Source organism: Podarcis gaigeae (genome assembly GCF_964106915.1).
Source record: "Podarcis gaigeae genome assembly, chromosome: 6".
Classification (NCBI taxonomy): Eukaryota; Metazoa; Chordata; class Lepidosauria; order Squamata; family Lacertidae; genus Podarcis; species Podarcis gaigeae.
In genome coordinates, this window is record NC_139682.1 from 63564724 (window position 1) to 63592202 (window position 27479).

The window sequence follows — 27479 nt, forward strand, 5'->3', positions numbered from 1 at the left end:
AAGCTCATTTTGGGAAAGGGTTAGCTCTCAGGTTTTATTTTGATTGTGAGCATAAATACCAAATGCCCTGGAAGCAAAAATACAATGTATTGTCTATTTCACTGGGGCTGCATCTTATCTCGAACAATTTCCCAAGTGTGCCAAATGATCGCATTACAAAGCAGGAGCTCAGAGAAAGGAAGCCGGCAGCCGATACAGACTCGACACTAAGATGGGTGCACTCTTGCCACATACTTCAACAGAAAGCACTCAAAAGATTTGCTCGGAAATAAGAACAGAGATCTTGGCAGTGCAATTGCATTTGCTTCTCTAGGAAAATGCTGCCCAAATAACATTCCACACAACTCTGGAATGTGCTTATGTCTTTCTGATTGCACTGTAAATCTAACTCCGTCTTAAAGACTGGCTCTGTTCCCCCCCCTTTCGTTGCCCCCCACCAACAAAATGGTTTTATGTTGTCAAATCCCTCTTCCTTCCCCTCCCTGCCTCCTAGTCCCTCTCACCACTTTATGACTTTTTGCCAATGGTAAATGTTATTAACTCTCCCTGAATGCCGTTGGGTAAAGCTGTGAGAGCAACTCCAGCAAATTAACAAAGCCGGTCAAATTAGATTAGCCACCACTGAATGGGGCCTCCACAAAAGAGGAGACACTTCTTAGCTTCCAGCTTCATTACTGCTCGACCTGCCATGCTTCAAAACTTGGGTGTCATGTGCATGAAACCACCCGTGGCTTTTAAAGTAGGAATTGATCTTCAAGAAAGGGAAAAATGCTAGGACAGGAACAATGAGAGGGGCAATTATTTTGCTCTTCTTGAGCCTTGGATGTGAAAACAGACTGGGGAACAATAGAAACAATAGAGTTTATTGTTCTCTATTCATGAGCTGTCATGTGACTCCCAATGGGCCACAATAGGGCCCATTTCCTTTTGGAAATGACTTGAGATTCTCACACTCTTTTAATGCGTTGTCATTTTGTGAAGGATGGCAATTGCACATTTATGGAGCTATTAACTGTGGGTTGATGAATTCTTTATTTTCTAATATATACTGCTGAGTTTTGCCATATGCACATAAAATGTTTATTTAGGATTATATAGGCTGAGCAGAGACAAGGGAGAAACATCTGGAATCAAATCTATGTGACTGATTTAAAATAATAGTCTCCCCCACCCCATCACCACCTCATCGAAATTCTATTCAGGGAAATCCTGTCTAAGCAAAGCAAGAACATCATGGGTTTTTTTGCAGTGAAGCTGCATCTGTCCTAAAAGGCACATATTCCCCCAGGACTCATTAGGTCCTCTTGTATATGGTAAGAAATGGGGCATATTACAGTGGTAGATTCTGATCCTTTCAGCTGCCATCTTTTAAGACACTCAGCTAGAATTGGGGGAAATGTAAAAAGCAGACTGATGACCGTGAAACTTGGTGTTGGGATCGAAAATGGAAGGTTCACAGGATCTGCTTGGCACTTACATAGTTTCTTATTTCTGAATATGAATATGGTGGACTAATATTCTGACTCCTTACAAGGTGGCTACAGGTGTTTTTGTTGATGTGTCTGTGTGCATTTTAAATGGGCCCTAGGCTTGAGGGTGGATGAATTTGCAAGCAAATTACGATCCAGGGCACATTGTTTGGCAGAGTGAGGTGGCCATCTTAGGTGGCAGATGCTGGAGGTGGAGAGTGGCAGTGAGGTGTTGAAGGACAGAACTGGATCACATGGCCTGCCCTGCTAGCCTGCTACCCTTAGGTGCAGTGGAGAATATTGTCCTGTTAGCAGTAATAAAATAGCATTCATGGATGAATGGATGAAAACATTTGTGTCTTTATTTGCCATTTCTTATTAAAAAACCCAAACCGAAGACACTCTTTTAGGAAACACAAGCATCTGATGACATCTTACCCCAAAGCCGCAACTGGGCTGTCTACCATTAAATTTAAACTTCAGATTCATTTTGAGAATTTCCTACAGCTCATTAAGAGCTACTTAAAATTTTAACTATTAAAAATTTAGGAACACTTTCTTTTTTTAATTCAGGTTGCCTGAAATTTTAATATCTGCTTAATTTTTAATCTGAGCCCTGACATGCATAAGGAAATGCAAAACCTGTTCTCTTAACAAATATGCAAAGATGTAGATTTCATATACTGTAATGGAGTAGCTCATTCTGCCCTCCACCACGTAATTATTTGCAGACACATTCCAGCTTTTGGTTTTCTTTCTACGGATTTTTAAAAGGTGCAGGTTACATTGCAATATTTTTAAGTAGCCCCATTCTGTCTGCTTTGTGATGTATTGAGGGTGTACTTACAGGAATACACCACTATTACATTACAAGGTATGTCAAATTCATTCTCTAATTTTTTTTCTTTGCCTAATTAACAAGGAACTGAATTTGATCTTCTTTCTGTTAAAAAAAATAAAAAATCTCCCAGCAAATGTAGTTTTAAAACTTCTGCATCTCTTCTTGTCACATTGTATCTGTATTGTTTTTTTTAAAAAAAACAACCCCAAAACATTTACAGTGTGAAGTCCGACATTCTAGGAGATGATGACGGCACCTTGTCCCTAAGATTTACCCAGAATATAAAAAACATAAAGTTAAAAGAATGAATTAGAGAAAGGATGGTGAATCTGTAGCTTTCCAGATGTTGTGGAAGTACAACTCCCGTCATCCATGGCAGTTGTATGCTGGCTGTGTTTGATAAGAACTAGAATACAACAACACCTAGTAGGGGGGCACATGTTCCCCTGTTAGATGAAAGTTAAATTACCATGAATATAGGCAAGCAAACCAAACCAAACCAAACCAAACCCAAAGACATCATTATTGTGCTTTCTGTCATCCTTCAGATGAGATGGGAAAATTTCTTTACATGAATGACCTTAAGTAAACTTATTTTAGGAGCTAAGATTGGTTTGTTATTGGCTTGTTTTGTTTTTGTTAGGTTTTTTTTAATCTTGTATTTTGTGAACTGCCATGAGACCTATGGATGAAGGGCAGTATACAAATTTATAATGATGATGATGGTGATAATAATAAATTTAATTTTATTACGATGGGGGCATATTGCTGAAAACAGCACAAGGGGCTTGCCCCAGTGGTGCAATTCAAACTACAGTGCTGTATTTCATAGTATGGGTTCAAAGCCCTGTATTTTAGGAATTGGAATCCATTTACCTAGTCAAGGGCCACAGAAAACTACTTGACAGGTAGCATTCCATATGTGATCTGTTATCCCCTCATACACTCAGGTCCTTCTAACCTCTGACTGTGCTTTATATCTTCAGTGGTTTTAGATACATGACATTTCTCCCCCCTCCGCTCTCTTTTTCTACCTGATCACTTTTGTTTGTGTGATAATTAGGTAATCATTGTAAAATGCATTCGTAGCTAAATGAGTAATGCATTTTTTTGCTTTTTTTACAATTTTCTGCATTAGAGTGAAGCTGCTTTTTCGAACACTTATTAAGAAATGCTCACAAAGGGTAAAGGCAAACTGGTAGTTAAATTGAGGTGGGGAACGAAGCTCACATTAAGGGCACCATTTGTATAAGATAGCACATGTAAAAGCACATGTAAAAGGAAATAAAGGCATAATATAAATGGACCATGGACGCAGGTGGCGCTGTGGGTTAAAGCCTCAGCGCCTAGGACTTGCCGATCGAAAGGTCGGCGGTTCGAATCCCTGCGGCGGGGTGCGCTCCCGCTGCTCGGTCCCAGCGCCTGCCAACCTAGCAGTTCAAAAGCACCTCCGGGTGCAAGTAGATAAATAGGGACCGCTTACCAGCGGGAAGGTAAACGGCGTTTCCGTGTGCGGCTCTGGCTCGCCAGAGCAGCGATGTCACGCTGGCCACGTGACCCGGAAGTGTCTCCGGACAGCGCTGGCCCCTGGCCTCTTAAGTGAGATGGGCGCACAACCCCAGAGTCTGTCAAGACTGGCCCATACGGGCAGGGGTACCTTTACCTTTTATAAATGGACCATATTTGTAGGTCCTGAGTGGGGGAAAAATCAAGATAAAATAGTAAATGGAGAATAGCTTTTTAGCATTAGCAAAAAAGCAACATGACACAAAGATTCTGCTATTGAACAACAACTTCTAATTTGTGCCCATTATCTTCCCACCATATGTGGCACAAATAAATTGTTCTCCTTCTAGAAATGGGCTATATACTCAGCTTCATGACTTCAATGCACCATGCAACCTAGATTTACACTGAGGGGGGTGGGAGACAACCAAACATGATTAGCAGACTCTAACACACGTCAGTAATATAAATGGATTCTCCATGTGGAAGCAGGCTGCTTTTTTATTTTTCTTAGGTATCTACAGAGTTTTCTCCCTCAGAGTTATATGTGCATAGATCAAAAACCAATGCTTGATTAAAAATACCTAGCAACTTTTTAAAAATACTCAGGGTGGCATTTTTTTAAGGGGGCATTTCCTTAACTGAAATGAATAGCAAGTTCCTGGTTGAAGCAGTTACATGACAAGATTGCTGAGAAAGGTGAATCTGGGATTTAGTTTTATATCCATCCAGTCATGAGATGTTCAGTTTCTTTGTTTTGTTTTGCTCACCACAACCTCCCCCCTCCCCTTCTGAGGAAAATTTAACCATAAAAGTTATTAATGCTGCCACTAGTGTAGATATTTGTCTCCTGTTCATTATATTATTCCAGCCATGTATCAAACACGTTTCCTTGTCTTCGATCAGAGTTTGCAGATTTTACTGCTCTGTATGAAGATCTCCTTGTTGAACAGATGAGGGTACAGTCAGTTTTAGCTGTGCTGTTCAGCTGCTGACTGCGCTAACCATTATTGTAGTAGGTGTGCCTAAAGCCTCACTCCAGTAAATGATCTCCAATCCACATGGTGACCTAACTTTCACCAGACATAGCCCCACCTGTTTGCATCAGACATGGAATGAGGCAAAGACCACCTGTCTTAGTGACCTAAGGTGTAACTTGACCCAGGACTATCCTGTATCTAGGGATAAACAAATCTGTCAATTTCAGCTTTTCTTCATTTCTCATTTTTTTCCGGCCTTAAGTTCATAGTACCACATTTCTGCATGAATTTTTGGATTTTTTAAAACTCCTCATGAAAATTCACCAGGATTTTAGTAAACATTTTGTTTTCTGATGTAACGTTTTTACAAGCAATTTTTCCATACTGGTATGATACTTTCACTAATATATGAATTTTTATGTATACTGTCCACTAATATACACATTTTTGTACACAGCATTTGATTGGTAGAGGTGCACCACTAAATTCAGAGAAGTCTGAATTTCAAAGGATAGTTGCGATTTAGTTCTTTCAGGAAGCAAATTAAATAGGTTTTCCTTAAAATGCAAAACTTTACCCCATTATTTGTTGTTTTATAGACAACTTTCCACATACTTTTGACATTGCTAAAGAGCCAAATCAAGGAAAAGGAAATGGGCCTGTAGAGATAACACTCTGAATCTTTCAAGGTGGACTGTTGTAATAAAAACTCTTAGCTAGGATCCAAACCAAAGCATCACCGCGTGCACAGAAGCAGTTCTGTGTACACACGAAGGTGCTTCAGGTATTCTATTTTGTCAATTCCAGGGCATTCCCATTACTATTTATATGCTACCCATCTGACTGGGTTGCCCCAGCCACCCAGGGCGGCTTCCAACAAAATATTTAAACACATAAACCTCAAATATTAAACACCTCCTTGTACAGGGCTGCCTTCAGATGTCTTCTAAAAGCCAGATAGATGTTTATTTCCTTGACATCTGATGGGAGGGCGTTCCATAGAGCGGGCGCAACTACTGAGAAATAACCTCTGCCTGGTTTAATAATAATAATAATAATAATAATAATAATAATAATTTATTTATACCCCGCCCATCTGGCTGGGCCATAAAAACCAAAAATACAATAAAATATCACACGTTAAAAACTTCCCTGAACAGGGCTGTCTTAAGATGTCTTCTGAATGTCAGGTAGTTGTTTATCGCTTTGACATCTGCTGGAAGGGCGTTCCACAGGGTGGGCGCCACTACCGAGAAGGCCCTCTGCCTGGTTCCCTGTAGCTTTGCTTCTCGCAATGAGGGAACCGCCAGAAGGCCCTCGGCGCTGGACCTCAGCGTCCGGGCAGAATGCTGGGGGTGGAGACGCTCCTTCAGGTATACTGGACCGAGGCCGTTTAGGGCTTTAAAGGTCAGCACCAACACTTTGAATTGTGCTCGGAAACATACTGGGAGCCAATGTAGGTCTTTCAAGACCGGTGTTATATGGTCTCGGCGGCTGCTCCCAGTCACCAGTCTAGCTGCCGCATTCTGGATTAGTTGTAGTTTCCGAGTCACCTTCAAAGGTAGCCCCACGTAGAGTGCATTGCAGTAGTCCAAGTGGGAGATAACCAGAGCATGCAGCATTTCATTTCAACAAGGCACTGATAAACAATGTACCAGAATTTCTCTTGCACTCCTTTGATATGGGTGTGGATTTGCCTGAGAGCTGGCATCATCATCTGGCATCTGTAGGAAGCTACTAGGGCCTCAACACCCTGGCGAGGCCCACATAAAAATGTATTCTTTTATTAATTAATTAAAATTATATCCCCTTCCTCCCAAATGAGCCAAGGGTGGAAAACACATAAGCGATTAAACAATTAGAACATCCGAATACATATTCAATAAAATTCCAACACAGATGCGAACTGGGAAAGACCTCTATTTAAAAGTCTTGCTGGCAGAGGAAGTTCTTCAGGAGGCACCAAAAAGGCAATGGTACCTACATAATATTGGTGTGGGGGGGGGGATTCCAGAGGGCAGGTGCCATGACACTAAAGGTGTGATTCCTATGTTGCGTGGAAAGGGACTTCCTGATAATATGGTATCTGCTGCAGAAGGCGACAGGATCTCCTGCAGGGGGCAACGATCAGTCGGATACATGATTGGGTGAGATGCTCTTTTCAGCCCTGAGCCAACTTTCCCCCCGCCCTGGTCCTGTGCTTTAACAGCAGCTCCGGACGTTGTGGCCAGTTTACATGGCAGATCGCAGCCATTGCTGCTGCTTGGAGCAGTGCCAGAGGCCTGAAACATGGAGTTGCACAAACCAGGGTGCTCTGAGATTTGTATGCACGAGTACACAGAACAGTCACAAAGAGCAATGAGTCCTCCCCTTAAATTTTTTTTTTAATCCTCCTTTTCTCCTTTTAAATACTCTGACTTTTTCCTTTCCATTTCATTTCTCACGGTTTGTCAGGGAGGTTATGACACTTCAGCAGGTATTCCGGGAGAAATGGTCTGGGCCATTTATACTTTTCACAGTGGCTCCTTCCCCATTCCTCAAGCTAGATAAGGAAACAAAAGAGCTATTGTTGCTTCCAATCACAAGCCAATGGAGGGGGGGGGGGACACGTACAGGTTTATAGACATTTGTTTTCGTTTTTGAAAAAGAAAATCTCATATCCCCTGTATACTGTTGTTAGATTAAGAGGAAAGGTAACAGGAATAATGGAGAGAATGTTGCAGAAAAAAACGGCATTTTGCAGCACTCAGTGTTACAAACATCAGTGATTTTTAAGTTTAAGTTGCTATTTTTCAGATGCTAACTGAAACGGAGTCATCATGAAACTATCACCATTCATATACAATTAAAAAAATCTTTGCCAGATGTCACTGCTGATTCAGTTAATACGCGTATGGATTTTAATGACTGCGTAGAATTTCATGTTTTCCTGGAAGCAACAGCATTTCTATGTGATGACGTTTCAATAAAAAGGAATTAATATCTTTTGGGGTCTTTTGGGGGATAAAAGGTGTCTTTTCAGAATGCATCATTTGTGCATACTCCTATTTGTGCATTATTTTCAGCATTTTACTCAGAGCTGCCTTTTGCTTTCTGCATCCTGCCCCTGCAAAGTACTTAATATCTTTGCCAATATAGCATCCAGGTTCTGCAACTTCTTGCCTAGGGAAGCCCACCTTGTCCCTTCCCTGATGGCTTTTGGATGTAGTATGGGTCACAGCTAGGACCACAGCATGCAATGAAAGGAATTAGAGCTGTCTAATCGAGTTTGTGCAGCACATACGGAATGAAGGTATGGAAGAGAGCATTGGTACAGAAAGCCCAAAGGGAGCTCCCATGGTAGGTTCTCAGTTGTTCTCAGTTTTTCCTGGCAACAAGATTGTTCACAGGCTGAGATGGTATGAATCATGTGTTAGTTGTTTTGTATTCTCAACAATACTAGTCCTTGATCAGATAGCGAGAAGTTGCCTCCTTATGCTCTGAGAAATAATAGCAGTTCAAGGACTAGGAGAAGGATTGGCTCATATTATCTGACAATCCTGCATGCGGCTACTTCGGTGAAAGAATTTATGGGTTTCAGGAACAAGGAAGGAAGGAAGGAAGGAAGGAAGGAAGGAAGGAAGGAAGGAAGGAAAAAGAAGCGGTTCCATGTTGTGGATTTTAGAATGAGCTTCCCTCCCACTAATACATGTAGTGATGTTTGAAATGATTCATCAATTGCTGAATAGAAAACACATACACTTGGCTCGTTGCAGGTCATATTGGGAAAATAATCTAAATGTGTACTGCTGTGGGCAACAGATGCACAAGAGGCAAAAGTGCAAGATTGCAAAGAGCAGGTGGCACCCATTCACAGGCTCAGGGCCAAACTTGACTAGAAATCAATTGCAAGTGTGGGAGCCCTGATCTGGACTGGGACCCTGGTTGCAGTGGGGAGGGGTAGAGAGGGGTTAACCTTTTGCCCCCTGCAGTCCTGATGTAGAGGGGGAGGGCTGTGCCTGCCATTTTGAGCTGTACATTTTGAGTTCCTATTGCAGTCAAATGAAAGTTTTCTCCTCAATGGAAATTGTACTTGTGGGGTCCTCTGTACAGACTGGGACTGTTACAGGAGAGTGGGGCCAAAGGGTTAAAACTACCTGCCTCCCACACCAGAGTCTTGAACAGGTTAGGGTCCTTGCAAATGGATGATGATGATGATGATGATGATTACTATTAAGACAGTCACATTGCCAATTATGTGACTGGTAAATTAATCCAGTTGGATTAATAATCTGTATCTTGAAAAAAGAGTACTCTATCATGCTGGATTTTCTGACTGTAATAAACATCAGCATTTATTCCTCAACAGCTAAAGTACAAAAAATATGTCTTTTGGAAACTGATAATAACCAGATATATATTTTAACATACTTTCATTGCATTGCCTCTGGGTAAAGTTCTGTTCACTGTTACCATTAACCTTTCTAGAGTATTTGACTTGGTTTTCAGTTATAACATCAACACCCTTTGCTTAAACTGATTTCATGGCATAAGAAGCGTTATTTTGTTCACAAGAGAGTGCAGTACATTGAAAGCAGAAGTGTTCATCAGTGTTGCCCTCTTGACTGGTGTTAGTCCAATGTCATTTTAAAAGGAACCTACGCTGCCTGGGTTGATTTGAAACAGACATTTGCTAGAGTGTTGGGCCGCGAAAACTGTGTCAAGTCTGGAATGAAAATGATCATCTAGTGCTTACGGGCAATCTATATCCTATGTATGGAGGATTCTTTGGGAATCAGAGTTGCCATTAGGCTGTCATTAGAATTTTGAGACTGTCCATTTTGTGCTTTTTTAAAGGAGACTTGCTACTCTTCATTGTTGCAGGTGCAAATTTGAATTTTGTGGCAAATGGGCCAAATGATTCTTAAATAGTGGGGGTGCATATCCTAAAGTATCCAAGAGCTTGGGGCATTTGCATAATATGAATGCTTCCAGTTAGCTACAAGCTTCAAGAATGTTTCCAAAAGGAAGCACTCTCAGCGGTGTGTTGATGTGTGGGACAATTGGTTAGTGGGAAAGCACACACAATGCACGTGGGAGGTCCATGGTTCAATTCCTATAGAGCAGTGGTGGCAAACCTTTTAGAGACCGAGTGTCCAAACTGCAATCCAAAACCCACTTATTTCACACAAAGTGCCCTGAATTGTTGAGCTTTTATTTGGGGGGGGGGGAGGGGGTTGCACACTGTTGTTGAACTTTCATTGAGGGGAATGCCGAGAGTTGCGGGGCTTTTTTTGAAGGGGGGATGTTAATCGTGGGCGGGATGGAACCATGCCCTGAGTTCATATATAAAGCAACTCCCCATGATTCATACACAGGCATGAATTAATGCAGCAGCTTTCCTGGTTTACTTCTGTGCGCGCGCACACACATACACACACACACTTCTGAACATCTGCAACAAGACCACATTACCCCTTTCCCTAGCATAAGGTATGTTGGTTGGTTGCTTTCAAATAGATCTGAGATGAAGGTGGGGACTGGAGAAATGTCTGCTGATGTGACAAAGGCACTGATGCCACCCTAAAGATTAACATGTCTGAAGATGCAGTTGCATGTTAGACAAGGATCAAGGCACTGAAGTTAAAAGCTCGGGAGTCAATTATCTACATATTTACCTGGAAGAGAAGTCTCACTGAATGTGCAATGGGGCTTACTTCCGAGTAGGGATGGGGAGAATTTCAATTCAGTTCACATATAACAGCAAATGTATCACATCCACACTTTTTGAAACAGTATGAGAACCAAAACACAGCCATCCTTTAAAATTCACACTTCTCCAAATTTTGTGACGTAGTGTCCCAAACAATGTTTACAAAGAAAATATTAATGGAAATAACATACACAAGTGCACTGTTTTAAAATAATTGCTTGCAAAAGTGAGTTCGTTAGTCAAAACTGTGTACATAAATGTGTTTATTCAGAGAAATTCAAAGCAAAATACTGATCAATTCTAATGAGACACCCCTCGCGCCTCAATTGTAAATTGCTGTAGAAATGCGAAGAATCGAATTTGGGGAAAGGAGAAATTGAGAGAAGAGAAACTGACAGATCCTTCCATTCCTACTTCCATTCCATTCCTATGAATGCGATTCATAGGGTTATTCAAGTTTCTTTTCTCCAAAATGACCCAGGGGGTGATATCTGTAACATGCAGTTATACATATGAATGCCATGATGGGACTCTACACCCACCAGCCCAGTTAATCAGGTAGGGAATATAAACACAGCAAACATAAAAGGATTTCTACTGTAAAAGGTATAAAAGCTCTAGGCCTGTCTCCCTGAAAAGCATGTAGCAGATCACCTCTAATAAAAGCAACTTCCTTTTCAAGCATATACCCTACATCCACGTAATATAAATATATACTCAGATAAAAGATAGTGTTTTAGTGCCACAACTCTTCCTTGGAGCAAAGTCAATGTTCACACATTCAGCTTGAGGGGAACAGTTTTGTAGAGTCACAAACAACACAGGCCCTTCAAACTCTTCTGAGTGAAAATCAAATCTTATCATCCTTTTATTGAAGTGTCTGTTTGCTTTTTCCTTTCTTTTCTTGAAATGTGTGTCGTAGCAAAGGTAACTTGCAAAGGTAGCAAGATGAACATACACATGCTATTATAGTGCTTTAAACATCTAGCTGTTTTTTTAAAAGTTTCTTTTAAACTTAGGAGCAAAAAATAGTTGCAGGGATAGTAAGGAAATGCTGGCTGTGGCATGGGGGTGAATTGAAGCAACAATACTTCAATGTTCTGGCTTAAACTAAGAATGCGGTAAAGTGTGTGCTTAACTTCAAAGTTTGTTGCATTGAGGTAAATGGTTTGTTTGAACAGTCTCCTAGTGATTGCTTTAAGGGGAAAAAAATAAGAATATAATGCTCCCAATTAAAAATGCCTACCCTTCAAATAATATATAAAAGCATTGTCCTTGGCCAAAGTGTGTGCACACACAGTTTCAGTCATGTAATCAATAGCACCAATAGTTGTTTCTGGAGGAGAGATGAATTGTGGGGACTGAAACTACCCTTCCTACTCTGTGCTCCTAAAATAGATAGGGACCTTGGTTGCCAATTGCCTAAACCGGGGCTACATGGACATGACCCAGGAACCACATGCACCAATGTAAGGCTGAGATGTGCTGCTGAGCTCATGTTCTGCTTAGGGCTTCCTATGAGCATCTGGTTGGTCATTGTGGGAACAGAATGCTGGACTAGACTGGCTTTGGCCTATTCCATCAGGGCTCTTGTTAAATTAGGAGATCTTATACTATTCCACATCCAGCTAAGATTATATACATGGAAACCTGTATCCACATATATTTTCCCACTCACTGATAGATCATGCCTGCAGAATGTCTCAGGTTTGATCTTTTGTATCTCTAGGTAGGGTTCAAAAAGATTCCTTCTGGAAACTCTGGAGTGCTGCAGCTAGTGAATATAGACAAGTAATGAGTTAGAGGGACCAATGAGCTCACTATTAAGGCATCTTCTCATGAGTATTCCTCTAGTGCAGTTAGGTTTGTTAGAAAAGCCCCACACTCCACTTTCCTGTGGTTCAGATATGTGTCTGCTTGATTAACTCTGTCAAAAGATGCTGCTTATGCAAATATCGCTGAAGAAATCTTCAGATGACTCTGTCAGCTATGTTTAGTGGTGGCGGTTTGCGTGTGTATGTGTGTGTGTTTAAATTCTAAACTCTACATGGTTGACTTGCGAGCTTATTTTCCAGATCACCGAGAGAAATGAGAGACTTTTTTTGACAGACACTGGCTAAAGCAGCTTAAAATCAGAGGCACTGGGTTTCTAAAGGAATATCTCTCCAAGAGCTATTGACCACATTTTCCGCAGGTCATTGCTCAAGTGGTTGTTAGGCAGTGCGTTGGGACACAAAGTGTGCATGATGCTGCTTGCATGTTCTGTTGTGTATGTAGACCAGAAGCGCCATTTTGGTACCCTTATGTAGTCATTTTGACAGACTACTTTATATTCTTCCAATTCAGCACATACCCCTACTATGCAAGCTAAAATATTTAGGTGTTGCTGTTTTTTGTTTTAAAAAAGTCACAGGTGCAAATGCAGGCACATATCACAGGGAGCTTCTGATTGGCTATGGCTCTCTGCAGTATATGCCCATGGGGGCAAATGTAAGAAGGGAAGCAGCCTTAATACTGAGGAATCCATAGGAGGGTGCTTTACACCAGACCGCTCTGCATTTACCTAGCCCAGTAAGGTCTACTTTGACAGGCAACAGCTCCCCAGGGTTTCCAAATGGAAAGCTTATAACCACCTTACACAATCATTAGACCTGGAGATGCCAGGGACTGAACCAGGTATCTTTGCTATGTGGATCATGTGATCTACCACTGAGGCATGGGCCTAACCATAATTCAGGTTTGAATAGGTTTTGTTGACATGTGCAGCACATCACACTGCACATCACACTTTAGATGTGGGAAAGTTAAAAGTACAGTTTGTTTTTTAAGCAGTGTGCATGTTACAGTTAAAATGTCTAATACAGTGGTACCTCGGGTTACAAACTTAATTTATTCCAGAGGTCCGTTCTTAACCTGAAACCGTTCTTAACCTGAGGCACGCTTTCGCTAATGGGGCCTCCCTCTACTGCTATGCCACAGCCATGCAATTTCCTGGGGCAAAGTTCTCAACCTGAGGTAATACTTCCAGGTTAGCGGAGTTTGTAACCCGAAGTGTTTGTAACCTGAAGCATTTGTAACCCAAGGTACCACTGAATGTCCAGAAAACCCTTTCTGAATCATGGCCTATGTCTGCAGAATGTTGCACCACTTTGGCACAGACACAGTGGATTCATGCTACTGTGATTATTTTAGCCTATGATCAGGAGTCACAAAAAATGAACCATACATAACATTAGCTACATCAATTGTTAATTCTAATTTGCTGTGAGGAAGCAAAGCTGTTATAGATTCCCCCTGCTCCTAAAGCTAACTCCTTTTTGTTGTTGTGAAAAGGTACATGTCAGAAGGTCAAAATTAATGAAGAAAAATGCAAATTCAGATTTCCACTGGAGGAACAACCCAATGCTTTTAGCAATTTCGGATGAAATTAGGAAGGGGAAAACACCCAGTCCTACTTACATTTTACAGCCTAATGAAGCAAGTTACCTCCTGTAGTTCCTCCCAACTTGAAACTGGAACTGTCTCATTAGCATGAAGTGCAAGAAGAACAGGCCAGTCAGTGAAGTCAGCTTTTCATAGTGGATTCCTGAAATGTCTTCCCCTCACACCTTTGGTTTTAAGCAGATGATGGTTCACTACAGTAAGTAACATCTGAAGAAAGCGACAAATGTTAAGTACATCTAGAAGACTTGGAATTTCCAGGCTAAATTAAGCTTTGCTTCACAACATAATTTTGTGTGTGTGTGTGTGTACATGCATGCAAAAATTGTCCAACTTTCCCCTCAAGATGGGAAACATTGAGGAAATCAAAGTCTGTGGTATTACAGATCCCCAGGGCTTCTTCTAAGGCTTTTTCAAAAGGTCAGTGGGAGCTCTGTTATAAATGCAGTAGCTTGGAGAGCGAAATACGTTATTATTGTGCATTGTTAGAATAAAGATTATTCTGGTTCTTGTTAAATATCTTTTGGCATGTATTAAACAAAATCGTCCTCTTGCACAGTCAAAGTTAAGCCCTTTTAACAAGCCCATTGTTTTCAATAAGTGAGATTTAAGTGTGTGCTTATTTCTACCATTGAAACAAATGAACTTTTAAAAGTACTTAGCTTTTAGTGGAATTGTGCCTATAGTTATTATGGGAAGAAATTAGTGAACATTCATATACAGAGCCAGTTTCTAGCCTGTCAGACCCAGTACTACTTTCTGTGGCTGAAGGAAATGTAGAGGGATTTCCAAAGGTGTACCGTTTGTTGATTGGGAAGAATCATTGCAAAACAGCAGACAAAGGGGGTATGATTGCAGCGTTGTACTGCTGTTTCTGTTCATCAAATTAGTATATTGGCAGACAAGGAGAGTCTTCATCAGGTTGATCTTTTACTCTGATCTGCCACCTTGTGCTACGGTGAGGTGTGAAGCAGGAATAATATGGCAGAGAAAGTCATCCCAAAAATCATAGGTTCAAAGAATGTAGCTTCCGATAAAGCCCTTGCTACGGATGACAAATCTGACATTTGCAATGTATTTTAAAACCTCATTTATTGCAAGCCGTGTTCAGTTGGCGTTATTCTCCAGCTTACGAAAGCCAAGGGCTGATAGATATTTTCGCAGAGAGGAAGAAACCTGGCTGGATCTAGACACATCAAAGAAGCGTTTCAGTTTAAAGCGTTGTAAATTTAAACAGGGAAAATGGGTAGAGAAAAAACAGAACTCCACTTCGCCCTCTGGTGGCACAATGTTATATCACATAAACAACACATATAAATCCGCTTTTTCCTTACCAGTCTAGCTGAGTCCCCAGATACAGTACAGTGGTGCCCCACAAGACGAATGCCTCGCAAGACGGAAAACCCGCAAGACGAAAGGGTTTTCCGTTTGCGAGTTGCTTCGCAAGACGAATTTCCCTATGGGCTTGCTTCGCAAGAAGAAAGCCCATAGGGAAATCTCCGGGGGCCTCTTTTAAATGCTGGTGGTGGGGAGCAAAGCCTTTCCCCCCCTCCGGCCTTCAGAAGAGGTCCAGGAAGGCCGGCGGGGGCCGAAAGGCTTTGCTCCCCACCGCCAGCATTTTAAAAGCAGTCCGGGATAGCAGGGAAGTGCTTCCCGCTATCCCGGACGGCTTTTGAAGGCAGGCGGGGGGGAGCAAAGACTTTTGCCCCCCGCCCACCTTCAGAAGAGGTCCTGGACCTCTTCTGAAGGCCAGCGGGGGGCGAAAGTCTTTGCTCCCCCCTGCCTGCCTTCCCGGGAGAGTGGAGAAACGCAGCGTTTCTCCGCTATCCTGGACGGCTTTTGAAGGCAGGCGGGGGGGGAGCAAAGACTTTCGCCCCCTGCCGGCCTTCAGAACAGGTCCAGGACCTCTTCTGAAGGCTGGCGGGGGGCAAAAGTCTTTGTCCCCCCTGCCTGCCTTCCCGGGGGCTTTTAAATTGCCCCGGGACAGCGGAGAAGTCCTCTGCTGTCCCAGGGCGATTTTAAAATGCTGGCGGGCGGCAGCGCTGCCGCTCGCCAGCATTTTAAGATCGGCCCGGGACAGCGGAGAAGTCCTCCGCTGTCCCGGGGTTTTTTAAAATGCTGGGGGTGGGAAGAAAAGCCCTTGTTCCCCCCCCAGCCTTCAGAAGAGGTCAGGGGACAGACTGTCCCCGGACCTGGTCTGAAGGCGGTTTCCATAGGAACGCATTGATTGATTTTCAATGCATTCCTCTGGGAAACCGTGCTTCGCAAGACGAAAAACTCGCAAGAAGAAAAAACTTGCGGAACGAATTAATTTCGTCTTGCGAGGCACCACTGTACTTACAGGGGAAGTTAGAACAGAAGGGTTAGGGGAAAGGAAATGAAGTGATTCATGCTTAGTAATCAGTGCTTAGCACCAAAGAAATGAATGGCTGGAAGGAAAACCCCGCACACCCAAACAGAAATTAGTTTTCAGAAGAACAGTTCTTGTTCAGAATCTCCTCAATATATATATTTTTTCCTGCTCTGCTTGTTAACATTGTCTCAACTGGACTATTTTTAGGCCTGTCCAGGAGGCAGCATAAATTTCCCACTTTTCCTTCAAATATTTAAGAGAGAAGGAGGAAAGGGATTAAATTGTCAACAGGAACAAACCCAGTTAAAGTGCACTTAATGCTTTTATTCATGTGTAATAATGAATAGACTTAAAAGCAATCAAACTGAAAATGAAGTATTTTCCCCTCAGTGTAAACAAACTTGTATATGGATAAGCACAGGAGAGGGCTGTAGCTCAGATCTTGCGTTTTACATGCAGAACATTCTAGGTTCAATCCTTGGCATCTCCAGGTAGGGCTGGAAACAGCCTCTGCCTGAAATCTTGGAGAGATACTGCTGGTCAGTGAGGCAGGGAAGAAAGTAAAACAAAATCCAGGTTTGTTTTTTAATTGTATCATACCTCATGATCTCAATGAGGCCTGCAAGGCAGTTCAAGTATTTATAGCTTTCCAAAATGTGCTGCATTTTACACCCTTTACATCCAAAACTGGTATTTGTGCTGGCAAGGTGCAGTAATCAAAATATTAAATACGTGGCTATTGCGTTTTCTTAGCCTAACAGTTCTGGGAGGTCTTCCGTATAGCTGCAAAGCAGCACATCCTTGTATTCTCCCTTACTGCTCTGTCTGTTAACAGTTTCAGAATCCAAAGATAGACTAGACCATGGGCTTGTGCTCACCCTGTAGGGAGTCCTTCTGGGGGGAAAAATCTTTGAATGATCGATCCTAATACTGTATCACAAATGGCTTCTCTAGTGCTTCCCTGTTTCAAAGTCTGTTGTCGTGCTGCATAAGGGAGAGCATTTCTTTTAGAAACACAAGTCCACATCACCCTTGAATGTATATCATGAGCAGAGTGGATTTTCTGAGCCTGGCCAAAGTGAAATAGCATCAAATGTCACTTACAGCACTTTGCCTTAACATAAAAAATGGAAGATTATGGAAGGGAAAGACCCTTCCTAGGAGGACTGACTTTCTGGGAGGTCTCCACAAAGACCTGGGTTAGGGTGACATTTAGTCAGTGGAAAGAGTGGCTTTCCTTAGGAGAGGAAAACAAGAAATAGAGAAGACTGAAATGTTTGCATATGCAAACGTTCTTCAGAAAACAAAGTATGTTTCACAGAACCTGGAAGGAACTAGTTGGTTGACCTTAATGAGTGAAATGGAGTAGTTTTTATATTTTAGGCTGTAATCTTAACACATACTTACCTGGGAGTATGGATGGAGGAGGAATTAGGTTCAGTTCACATTTAAATTTAGAATATTTGCGCTTTCCAAGAAGTGTGAGAACCAAAACACAGGCAATCTTCAAAACTTGTTCTTTTCCAAGTTTTGGGAGGCAGTTCTCCAAACAGAGTTTACGAAAAAACAACAACCCTGCATCCATTAGGAGGAAACGTGTATACAAAATAATACATTTCTGAAATTACATATAAAAATCTAATATATTGTATTAAGATAGGTTGCTTGTTAAAATGTGTACATTAATCAAAACTGCGGACAAAAATGTGCTTATTGGGATAAATTTACAGAAAAATGCTGAAAATTTTTCATGAGGATTTGAAAAAACAAACAAATTGCTGCAGAAATGTGGAGAACAGGATTTAAGATTGGAAAAGTGAGAATCTGAGAGAACTGAAATGGACGGACCCTTCCATCCCTACCTGGAAGTAAGTCCCATTGAACTCAACAGGGCTTCCTTCTGAGTAGACACAGATAGGTTTGTGCTGTTAGTTACCTTAGTAACTTTCAGCTAGTGTATTATGTGATTAGGCTACAGAATGCAAGTCAGCTAGCATGACAATGAATCTGTCACACTCACAGTCAAGAGGTGTACTAAGCAGGCAAAACCTTGCATGTAAGATGCCTGAGATAAAATATATTTCCTGCTTTGCTTTTCTAAACCATTATAATGATCTAGAAAGCACATGCTACATTTCAAAAACTATTTACCATGTTCTACAGATGTTTCAGTAATATGGCATACACAATTTCACAAGCATGCTCCTGTCTTGAACAGCTATTACCCTTTACTACCTCCCTCAAACTTCCATTTTTTGGCTAATCCTTTGACTGGCTCATTGATCCAGCTACAGTTTCCTCAGCCATATTGCAAAGAGGGACTCGTTTGCTTGGAAGCAGAGGCACTCTCTATTGGGCAGGCCAGAAGAAGACTGTCATCCTTGGAAAGGGGCTAGAAGGACCAAAGATGGAAATCTCGCTTAGGGAGGAAGAAGAGAGCAAACTGCATTTAAAATGTGCACAGAGTAAATCACCAATGAACTCTTTACAAATAAAACGAAAATAGGTTTCATTAGTTCCATACTCACAGTACTTTAATTATAACTACAGGATATATCCCACTATGGCGTGCACCAACAAGCCAAACGCAGCCCATCATCACCTATGTATCATGGTCCACCAGGTATCCCCATTTCCATAGTTCTCAACAGGTAGACTTGTTGGATGCTCCTGGTAAGCTGCCATACATGGTTGGTGGGCTACATTCATCTTGATGAGTCACATTTTGTGCAGGCCGGGTCTATACCATATGATTATCTACTAGCAAGAATCAACAGTGTGAAAGTTTCATTAGGGTTACCATAACCCCCAGGTACAATCCGTCACTGGTGGCAAAATGCCAACAGATTTAAAAGGATCTAGATTGCAATGTTAATAGTTTCCTTAGAAAATTTTACTGTGCCCATCTACAATCTCTGGTTAGAGTTTCACCATGGCTTTGAATTTCTGACACAGTCTAATTGGTGAAAGTGTTGAATGACCTTTTTGGGATAAAATGACTTTTCAAAAACAAAACTCTTTCACGGCAAATTATGGAATATGGACTATTTTCCTCAGACTGGAAGAGGGTGATCCAGTCCCTAAAAGTAAGTGCATACTGAGGCGTTAAGGCATATTATTTATCCATTTAAATACATATTTTGGTATACACATTCTTAAGTGCACACAGTTGTGTGGGGTAGATGGGTATTTTGGTCAGCATAATGTTGAGCATTGATTCTGAAAATGTGCAAAATAATAATAATAAAAAAAATCACCCCAGGTTTAGTTGTGGTTATTAACACTTCTGGATCTGAAACAGAATGTAATTTTAAACAAGAGTGAAGAACAGAAAATCCTATCTACTTCAACTGAATTTTGAATAGTTATCTTCCCAGCTAATCTCTTATAAACCACCCATCAAATTATGTATATTGAGACAACCCTTACTTCAGTTAGCAGCACTACTTGCACCACAGTAATTGCACCTTATTTCGCAATTATTTTGCACCTTATATATTAACCTGGCAACAGCACAATCGTGGTTAAGTGTCCTGATTTGCCAAACAGATTGTCACAATCATAACTATTCAACACTTCGGACAATTTATGCATAATAAGTCCTCATTTGTATCACTTGGAGCTAATCCATTTATTTTTCATATTTTTTCATGACTGGGAGAAATATAATTGTGGTTGATTAAAAATATGAACAGCGATGATATCAACTAGATGATCACAGATTATCATGTAAGAAATAGAAGAAAGCAAACATACCCCACAGTTTAAGGACTAATAAACTCTGTAAAATGTTATTGTAATTTGCGACAATCAACACAATCCACATCAAGTCCCAATAAATCCCAAATTGTACAATGAACATATAGAAAAGATTTACCAAAGAAGTATGGAACTTTCATTAGGGAGTAATCCTATAAACACACAGGCACATGCTTTTTTTTTTTTTAATATTATTGGGACTGTTCAGTGCAAAACTGTATGCATGTGTCTGTCTTGACAGAATTAGGCCCTTGGCTGACCATGGTTTCAAAAGGAGCCTCTGTGGGACTAATCTTGAAAGCACTTACTGAGCTGGTCCCAGTATCACAGTATGTACTTTGAGAGATTCAGCCCCTGATTTGTTCTTATGATCTCCTCCCTCCTGAAGAAGCAGGGAGAGGTTTGCACAAAGTTTTCTTCTACAACTACGGTATTTTGCATTTATAAAGTAATCACACCCAGCAACTGCAAATGAAAATTCAGAGGCTGGTTTGAACACCGGGCTAATAATGCGTTCCAACTGCTCCCACACAAACAAAAAACATTACTAGTCCCTTTCATTAGGTATTATCATGTTCAACAATAAAAAATAAAATGTCACCCTGTTTTGCTGCAGGAATCATCAGACTCCATGTGCTGGGGGAGGATCGTGAAGGCAGTTAACTTGACTATAGAGTTTGGATGAGCAAATGATATTAAAACAGCTATTGTGCCTGTGAGAAACAATGCTGGATATGCTTGGTTTCTGACATACCTTTGACTTGTTTCTTATTCCCCAAGAGAGCACTGGCAGAGATAATAGCTTCTGCCACCCTGCTCTTTCAACCTGTTGAATGGATTCTAGACCTTTAAAGCTGCAATACAAGAGGGAATACAGAGGGTGGCTGCAGTCAGTCCAACTTGGAGGAACAGGGTGTGCACCCAACTCGCACTTCTTGTTCTCTGCATCTTTGTAGGACCCCACAGGAGACAGCTGAATAAGCTCTCATCGCCCGCCGCAAAGCCTCCGTTACAAAGATGCCAAAAAACAGCCCTTGCAAGTTACCAGTGCTTCCTGCCATCCTAACAAATTTGAATGTCTAGTCACCCCAAATGTTGGGATATTGCACCAGTCCAGTCAAATATTTCCATTAAAAAGTGCCATAGCGCAACACCAGTAGGTCCACAGCGCATGATATGAGACGAAAGTATTTTCTCCTTCAATACAAACTGCATGATACATTATGGTTCTACCTAACACTCTTAATATAGCACTTTATTACTATTTCTAAAGAGCCGTACTATTTCTAATGCATCAACATTTTATTCATGAAGAACAGGAGCTAATAAAGGAGCTAAATAAATTTATAATGTAGGTCTTAGAAGTGGTTTATGTGTAAAATAATTGTGTCGAATCTCCAGCTAGCAACAAGAATGTCAGAGCTTTGAGAACAGGCTTTGTTGAACGTTTTATGATGGCGATATTAAAAGCGAACTGTTACTATGTAGTCAATAACATTCTCCTTCCTCCATGTTTCATAGGGTTAGAATGGGTGATGTAATTATTTAATGTACCACGGTTCTTTATTCAACAGTCAGTTTACTTGAATAAAAACCACTGTGGTTAGCTGAGTCATCACTAAATTCCCCTTTTAAGCTTTGATGCCTACACAAACTCATTCTGAGATACAACAGTTTATGTAACATCATCAGTTAGTTATTGCACTTTGTAGTACAGATCTTAGCAACTTCAATTAAAGAGGCAAACTGTTAACACACATCCTGAACTGATGAAAACAAATGAATCTTCTATTAAGTAGCAAAGAGCAATTTCTCACTATTTGTTCTTGTGAATAAATTCGAACGAAAGTCTTTGTACTTATTTTACACTAGAGCAAAATTTGTACAGATTCCCTGCTTTTTCAAGTGTCATTTTTTTTTAATTGGAAGTGGATATGCAGTGGATACAGAGTATCAGCTATGAGATTGCTTATTTTTCTTCTGTTTTCAAAGATGAACCTTTACTAACTATGTTTCTTTCACTAAAGTTCTATGTGGGGGTTATTTTCAATGTCAGCTTTCGTGGAAGCAGGACTTATAGGAACCAGGGCGTTAGAAGTCCTTTCAGAAGAGAAAAATGCAGTTGTTATTCTAACAGGAGATCAACGCTAATGACATTTTGGCAAATAAATATGTAATAGGCATCATTTGAGAATATATATATATATATATATATATATATATATATATATGCTTTCGTAGATTTTCACGGGTACAGGAATGCAGGTTTTGGTGTCCTCGGGTGTCTTCCCGTGTAAAAGTTGGGGTGTCTAGGCGACGTTTCGACGAGGTCTCACTCGTCATCTTCAGGCTGGTGCTTTCGGCTTCTTGTTACTGGAACAGAGCGGGATCTCAATGTTTGAGTTCCTATAAATACTGTAGAGGGGGTGTGGTGTCTAGCCTCCAATGTTCTGGGCATCGTAGGTTCTTGTCAGCTGGAAGGTTTCCTCCCCGTAGAGGTAAGATATTTGCTTTCGTAGATTTTCACGGGTACAGGAATGCAGGTTTTGGTGTCCTCGGGTGTCTTCCCGTGTAAAAGTTGGGGTGTCTAGGCGACGTTTCGACGAGGTCTCACTCGTCATCTTCAGGCTGGTGCTTTCGGCTTCTTGTTACTGGAACAGAGCGGGATCTCAATGTTTGAGTTCCTATAAATACTGTAGAGGGGGTGTGGTGTCTAGCCTCCAATGTTCTGGGAAGCCGAAAGCACCAGCCTGAAGATGACGAGTGAGACCTCGTCGAAACGTCGCCTAGACACCCCAACTTTTACACGGGAAGACACCCGAGGACACCAAAACCTGCATATATATATATATATATATATATTCATTCATTCTGGTTTCTAATGTTGCATGTAAGATAAACTATGAATGAAGACAAAATAGGACATTTTAAAGGTTATATCCATATGCCTTTGCAGATTGTGCAGCATGAATGATGTTTAACATAACATTTACAACATGTAGATATGTGGCTGACATGTAGAATAGAGCCATAACAGGCATTTGGGGAAATTCTTCAACCAAATGTTTGTGAAGGGAGAAAACACTGGTATATTTTTGCAAATCGGTGGCTTTTTTGAAAAAATGGCACTGATATGTTATCATCTGTCTTATGTAGCATTCAAATTATTGTTGTTATTTGTGTGCATGAACATGTGTGTTTTAGAGCATGTGTGTATGATCAAAACTCTAATCCTTCTATAGATTTTCCAGACCTAAGCACTATGTTCTATAAACCAACCAACCAGATACTGTACAGTATAAATTCAATAGGAAGAACAATACTGATATGTAGAACTTATCACTAATTATAAAAATACAATAAAATAAAGGGATGGTCATTTTCTCTGCAGCCTTATAAAAATTCTGACTTTGAATGAACAAAGGAAATGTTACATTCACAAAGGAGTCTCTGAGAGATATCTTCTGCTTTGTACAGGTTTGGAATATGCTTTGAACTTGACAGACTGAAAAATGTACCAGCTATTACTTTTTCTGCTGTGCTCAATGTTTGGAGTAGTTCCTTTACCCCAATGGTGGTTCATTTTACAGCCAATAGCACCTTTTGTCCTTAAGAAAAGATTCGGTACCCTTGAGCTAAGCATCTACAAAAAATAAAATTGAAAAATTCCCCTCCCATTTGTTGGTGAGGAAGCGAAAAGCAGTATCTTATGAAGGCACACCCATGCTGAACTGACGAGAAAATCAAAATCAAAGCATAACTGCACAGTGCAGTCATATCACAAGGCTCATTCTTGAAATCTGAGTATCATGCTAGAAGAAAATCTAGGTATGTGATCTAATTTTGAAGAAATGAATCAAAGGCAATATTATCTAGCTTTTTTGTAAAAAAAAAAAATCTGTGTAAATGAAGATAGACTCTTATTTAAAGAGGGAAATGGATGTTTGTATTGCAGCCTTAAAGATCACATATTTTTTTAAACTGCAATATTTGGGTTCTTTTTATGTAAACTACAGTCTGCAAATCAGCAGACCATGACTGAATGTTTTTTTTGAAAAGTTATAGATTACAAACATGAACTCACAATTAATATCCTCTAAAAGTAATTTCAGAGCTCTCACGTCTTTTTTAAAAAAAAGAAGAAGAAAAAGGACAATGTGTACTTCTTCACAAGGTAATGCAGCTAATAAAAAAGAGAGTAGAATTAAAGTATTTACATAATGAGCAATTCTACAGAAGGCGATCATCCCCACATAAGCACTGCTGATTATATCCCACGCCGCTTTTTAACAAACTCTACCAGATTGGATCCAGTCATCAGCACTTTCAAAGAATCCTTAAAAGCCATTCATGGTTCTTTACATTTATTGTAGAACGATGTTCTTCAGGTACATTAAGCTGGTGTAAGAGGACAGTGTCAACACAAGGAACCAGCAGGATAATAGAACTTCAGCACCCCCAGTAATCCCAAGCTGGGTTGTACTTGGAGCTGGAAAAGAAAGAAAGAAAGAAAGAAAACAGATTATTTAGAATCTTTTTGAGCTTTCCTCACTTTTTCTTCTTACAATCAGCTATAAATTATTTTACCAATAGATTTCAAAATAGCAACTTTCAGCAAAGCATAGCTGAAAACTAAATCACACCTTTACACCACTAAAATTCCTCTATAGCAAGCAGAATTTTATGATATAGATGAGAGCTGGTTCACACACTACATTTTTAAAAGAGGGAATGCATATGCTTTATTTCCCCACTTGTCTATTATGGAATCCTGGAAAACAAAGCAGATTCCTTTGTAAATAGGCAGATAGGGCTATTTCATATTGTATAGAAGGTACAGGTTCAAGGATGGCTGTGAAACAGAGAATTTTAGAACTTCATTCTTTATTAGAGCAAAAATGGCTCTTGCTACAATTTCCCTTCTCTCAGCCACTTTCCCCACAGCCTGAGCAAGTATGTTCTTTCCTGGACCTAAAGTGTTGGTATATACTAATTCTTCCCCCATGTAGGACTTTCTTTTATACAAGAAACTCTGCTCTATCTATCCATCCATCTATCCATCCATCCATCTTAGGCAAATAAAATCACAGGGCAAAATGAACTATGGTGATTATTGCAGAAGAGTGTTCTATCGTTAAGGTCAAAGGCCACTTCTAGGATTTAACCCGGTAAAAAGTAGCCTTTGCCACCAGCTCAGTCTACTGCATAAAACTTTCTTTCACCCAGCTCTCTATAATGTTAAAATATGCTTCTTGTGCAGGGTTCTCACTACCATTTGGCCGCCATAGCGGCTCTCTGCTGGAGGATAGACTTGTGTGTGCCTTCAGTTGCAGAGGACCATGTTGTCCCATTAGTATTGTTGAAGTAAGATCCAGTTGTCAGTTCAGTCGACTTCTGAACGTTGAATGGAGAGAGGGAGATGCCTTTTTGTTCTTTGCTTCAGGCAGCAAAGGGTCTTGGGGTGGTTCTGTTCTTTTGTATTTAGTTCCAGATGCATTCAGAAGCTGTGGTGGCTGCTTCTCAGTGCTTGGTGGCAGCACTGTCCTCCTGTTCATTGTTATTTTGTTTACACTCAGATACATTGTGCTGCAAGTGAATGTGTGCCTGTGCATAGGGTTGTCATATTCCCCAAAGTGAAAATCTGGACAAAGTTGTTGACCTCCCCCAACCCCAACCCCCAACATTTTGCTGATTCGGTGAAAATCCTCCCAGGTGCCATTTTGATGTGTCCAGGAAAACCCGGACGTATGGCAGCTCTGGCTGTGCATAACTTCTGGATTGTGCACCTCCAAACTTTAATGTACCTCTGCGGCATCTTGCATCTTGCCTCTGTAAGTGCCTCCACCTGGTATGATCATGGTTCTTGACGTGTGGCTACTCAACATGGCTGGCAGCCAACCATGGCCCATTTCCATGTAAACAGCACTTCATGATGCTTACAGGAGCTTAGAAGTGCAATCCCAGTCGTGCTTTTGTTGTTTCTCTAATTGCTTTAGGATGCAACGGGCTCGCTGTGGTATAGTACACTGTGTGAAGAAGGATAGCATCCTACCCTTCAGCAACTGTTCAGAAAAACAGTCCAAGGCTCTCAGCAGTGTGTTCCAGTAAAACCAAGTTGTTTGATCACAGCTTGATACAGCTGTTTTGTGGAACATTGAGTTCATTGTCTGAATGCCTCTCTCAGCTGCTCCACTGAAATGTGGGGGTCTCAAGATTGCAGTATATGTTATTCCCCACTGTATTGCTTGCAGTCGTTCCTTGTCTGTAAGAGACATGGTCCCCTGTCAAATATTTGAGGAACACCAGGTTTTGCAAAGATGACTTTTTAATTTGGTTGCATCGAAGTCTGCTGAATTATCTCAGAGGGTATTTGGACGAACAGTGAATTGGGAGTAGGTACAAATGTCTAAGAAATACCTGCAGTTATCTTGAGCTGTGATAGTTTACAGATGTTACTGGGGCAAAGCACTTTACACCTTGTCTTGTCTGGAATGACTACTTTGTCACCACTGCTTTGTGATGAGAGGATCTTTTGTCGCCCAGCATGGCTGCAGTCCAGGATTCATTTGCTTTCTTTTGCTTGTCCAGCCTTTCTCTTTCAGCCTCTGTTCTGAACTCTGCATCAGAACTCTGTACTTTCATAATAAACTCCTCCTTCACAAACATCATCTGTGTCATTCCACAGATTCCTGCTAATGTTCTTGATAACAAGCATCTTTTTTTATAGCTTTGCAGTCATGTTACAATAGGTAGAGAAGCATCTTGCAGATACTTTGCCAGACTTTGAAAATACAATACTTCCTAAGCAATGAACTTCTAGATGTGGATTAAACAAGCTTCTAGTCCATATTCCGAGGCATAGGCTGGTTTTAGGGCTGAGCCACATCAGAGGTGGCCAACTCCTGAGAGACTGTGATCTATTTTCAGATTTAAGATTTAAAATCTGGCAATGATCTACGAGGTTTTCCAGGGAAAGCACTGGGACAAAAAAGAGAATTGCTCAGACAAGGAACTGAAAAGCCCAGAGCTTTCCCTAGAAAACATGGAGCAAAAAATTACTGTACATTTTATGCTAGATGTCTGACAGCTCTTGATGTATTTCAATTAGGATGGTCAAAGGGAAAAAGTCACTCACAATAATATCGCTTTGAATGAAAACAGCCACAGAGAGAAAGCTCCGCCTTCCCTTCCACTGATCAGACAACAATGGGGGGGCGAGGGCAGGGCAGGAGTCAGTTTCAACGACACTGAGGAAAGGGAGCCAGAGATTGAACCGCAATCTACCAGATCATCTTATTGGGCATCTCTGCTCTAATGAATCTGGCTCATCCTCACAAGCCTTTGCAATGCGTGAGGGAGATGGGGATGGATTGTCTCAACTTTGCTGTCATCGGGGTTGATTACATGTGATGAGAGGACATGTTCCATGCACTTTACT

At 40.9% G+C, this 27479-nt stretch overlaps 1 protein-coding gene and 1 long non-coding RNA gene across 5 annotated transcripts in view; one reads left to right on the forward strand and one right to left on the reverse strand.

Annotated features, from left to right (window-relative positions):
• LOC310846493 overlaps nt 1-27479 on the forward strand; it is a 110830-nt gene that overhangs the window by 48175 nt on the left and 35176 nt on the right. The gene's annotated exons all lie outside the window — the stretch shown is intronic.
• The window catches only part of NEGR1 (neuronal growth regulator 1), a 451249-nt gene continuing 447244 nt past the window's right edge, over nt 23475-27479 (reverse strand). For both annotated transcript variants that reach the window (XM_083743114.1, XM_083743115.1), the window contains one exon: nt 23475-24530. In XM_083743114.1, the coding sequence (XP_083599240.1) occupies nt 24406-24530 (125 nt within the window). In that variant the 3' untranslated portion in view covers nt 23475-24405. The remainder of the gene's footprint in view (nt 24531-27479) is intronic.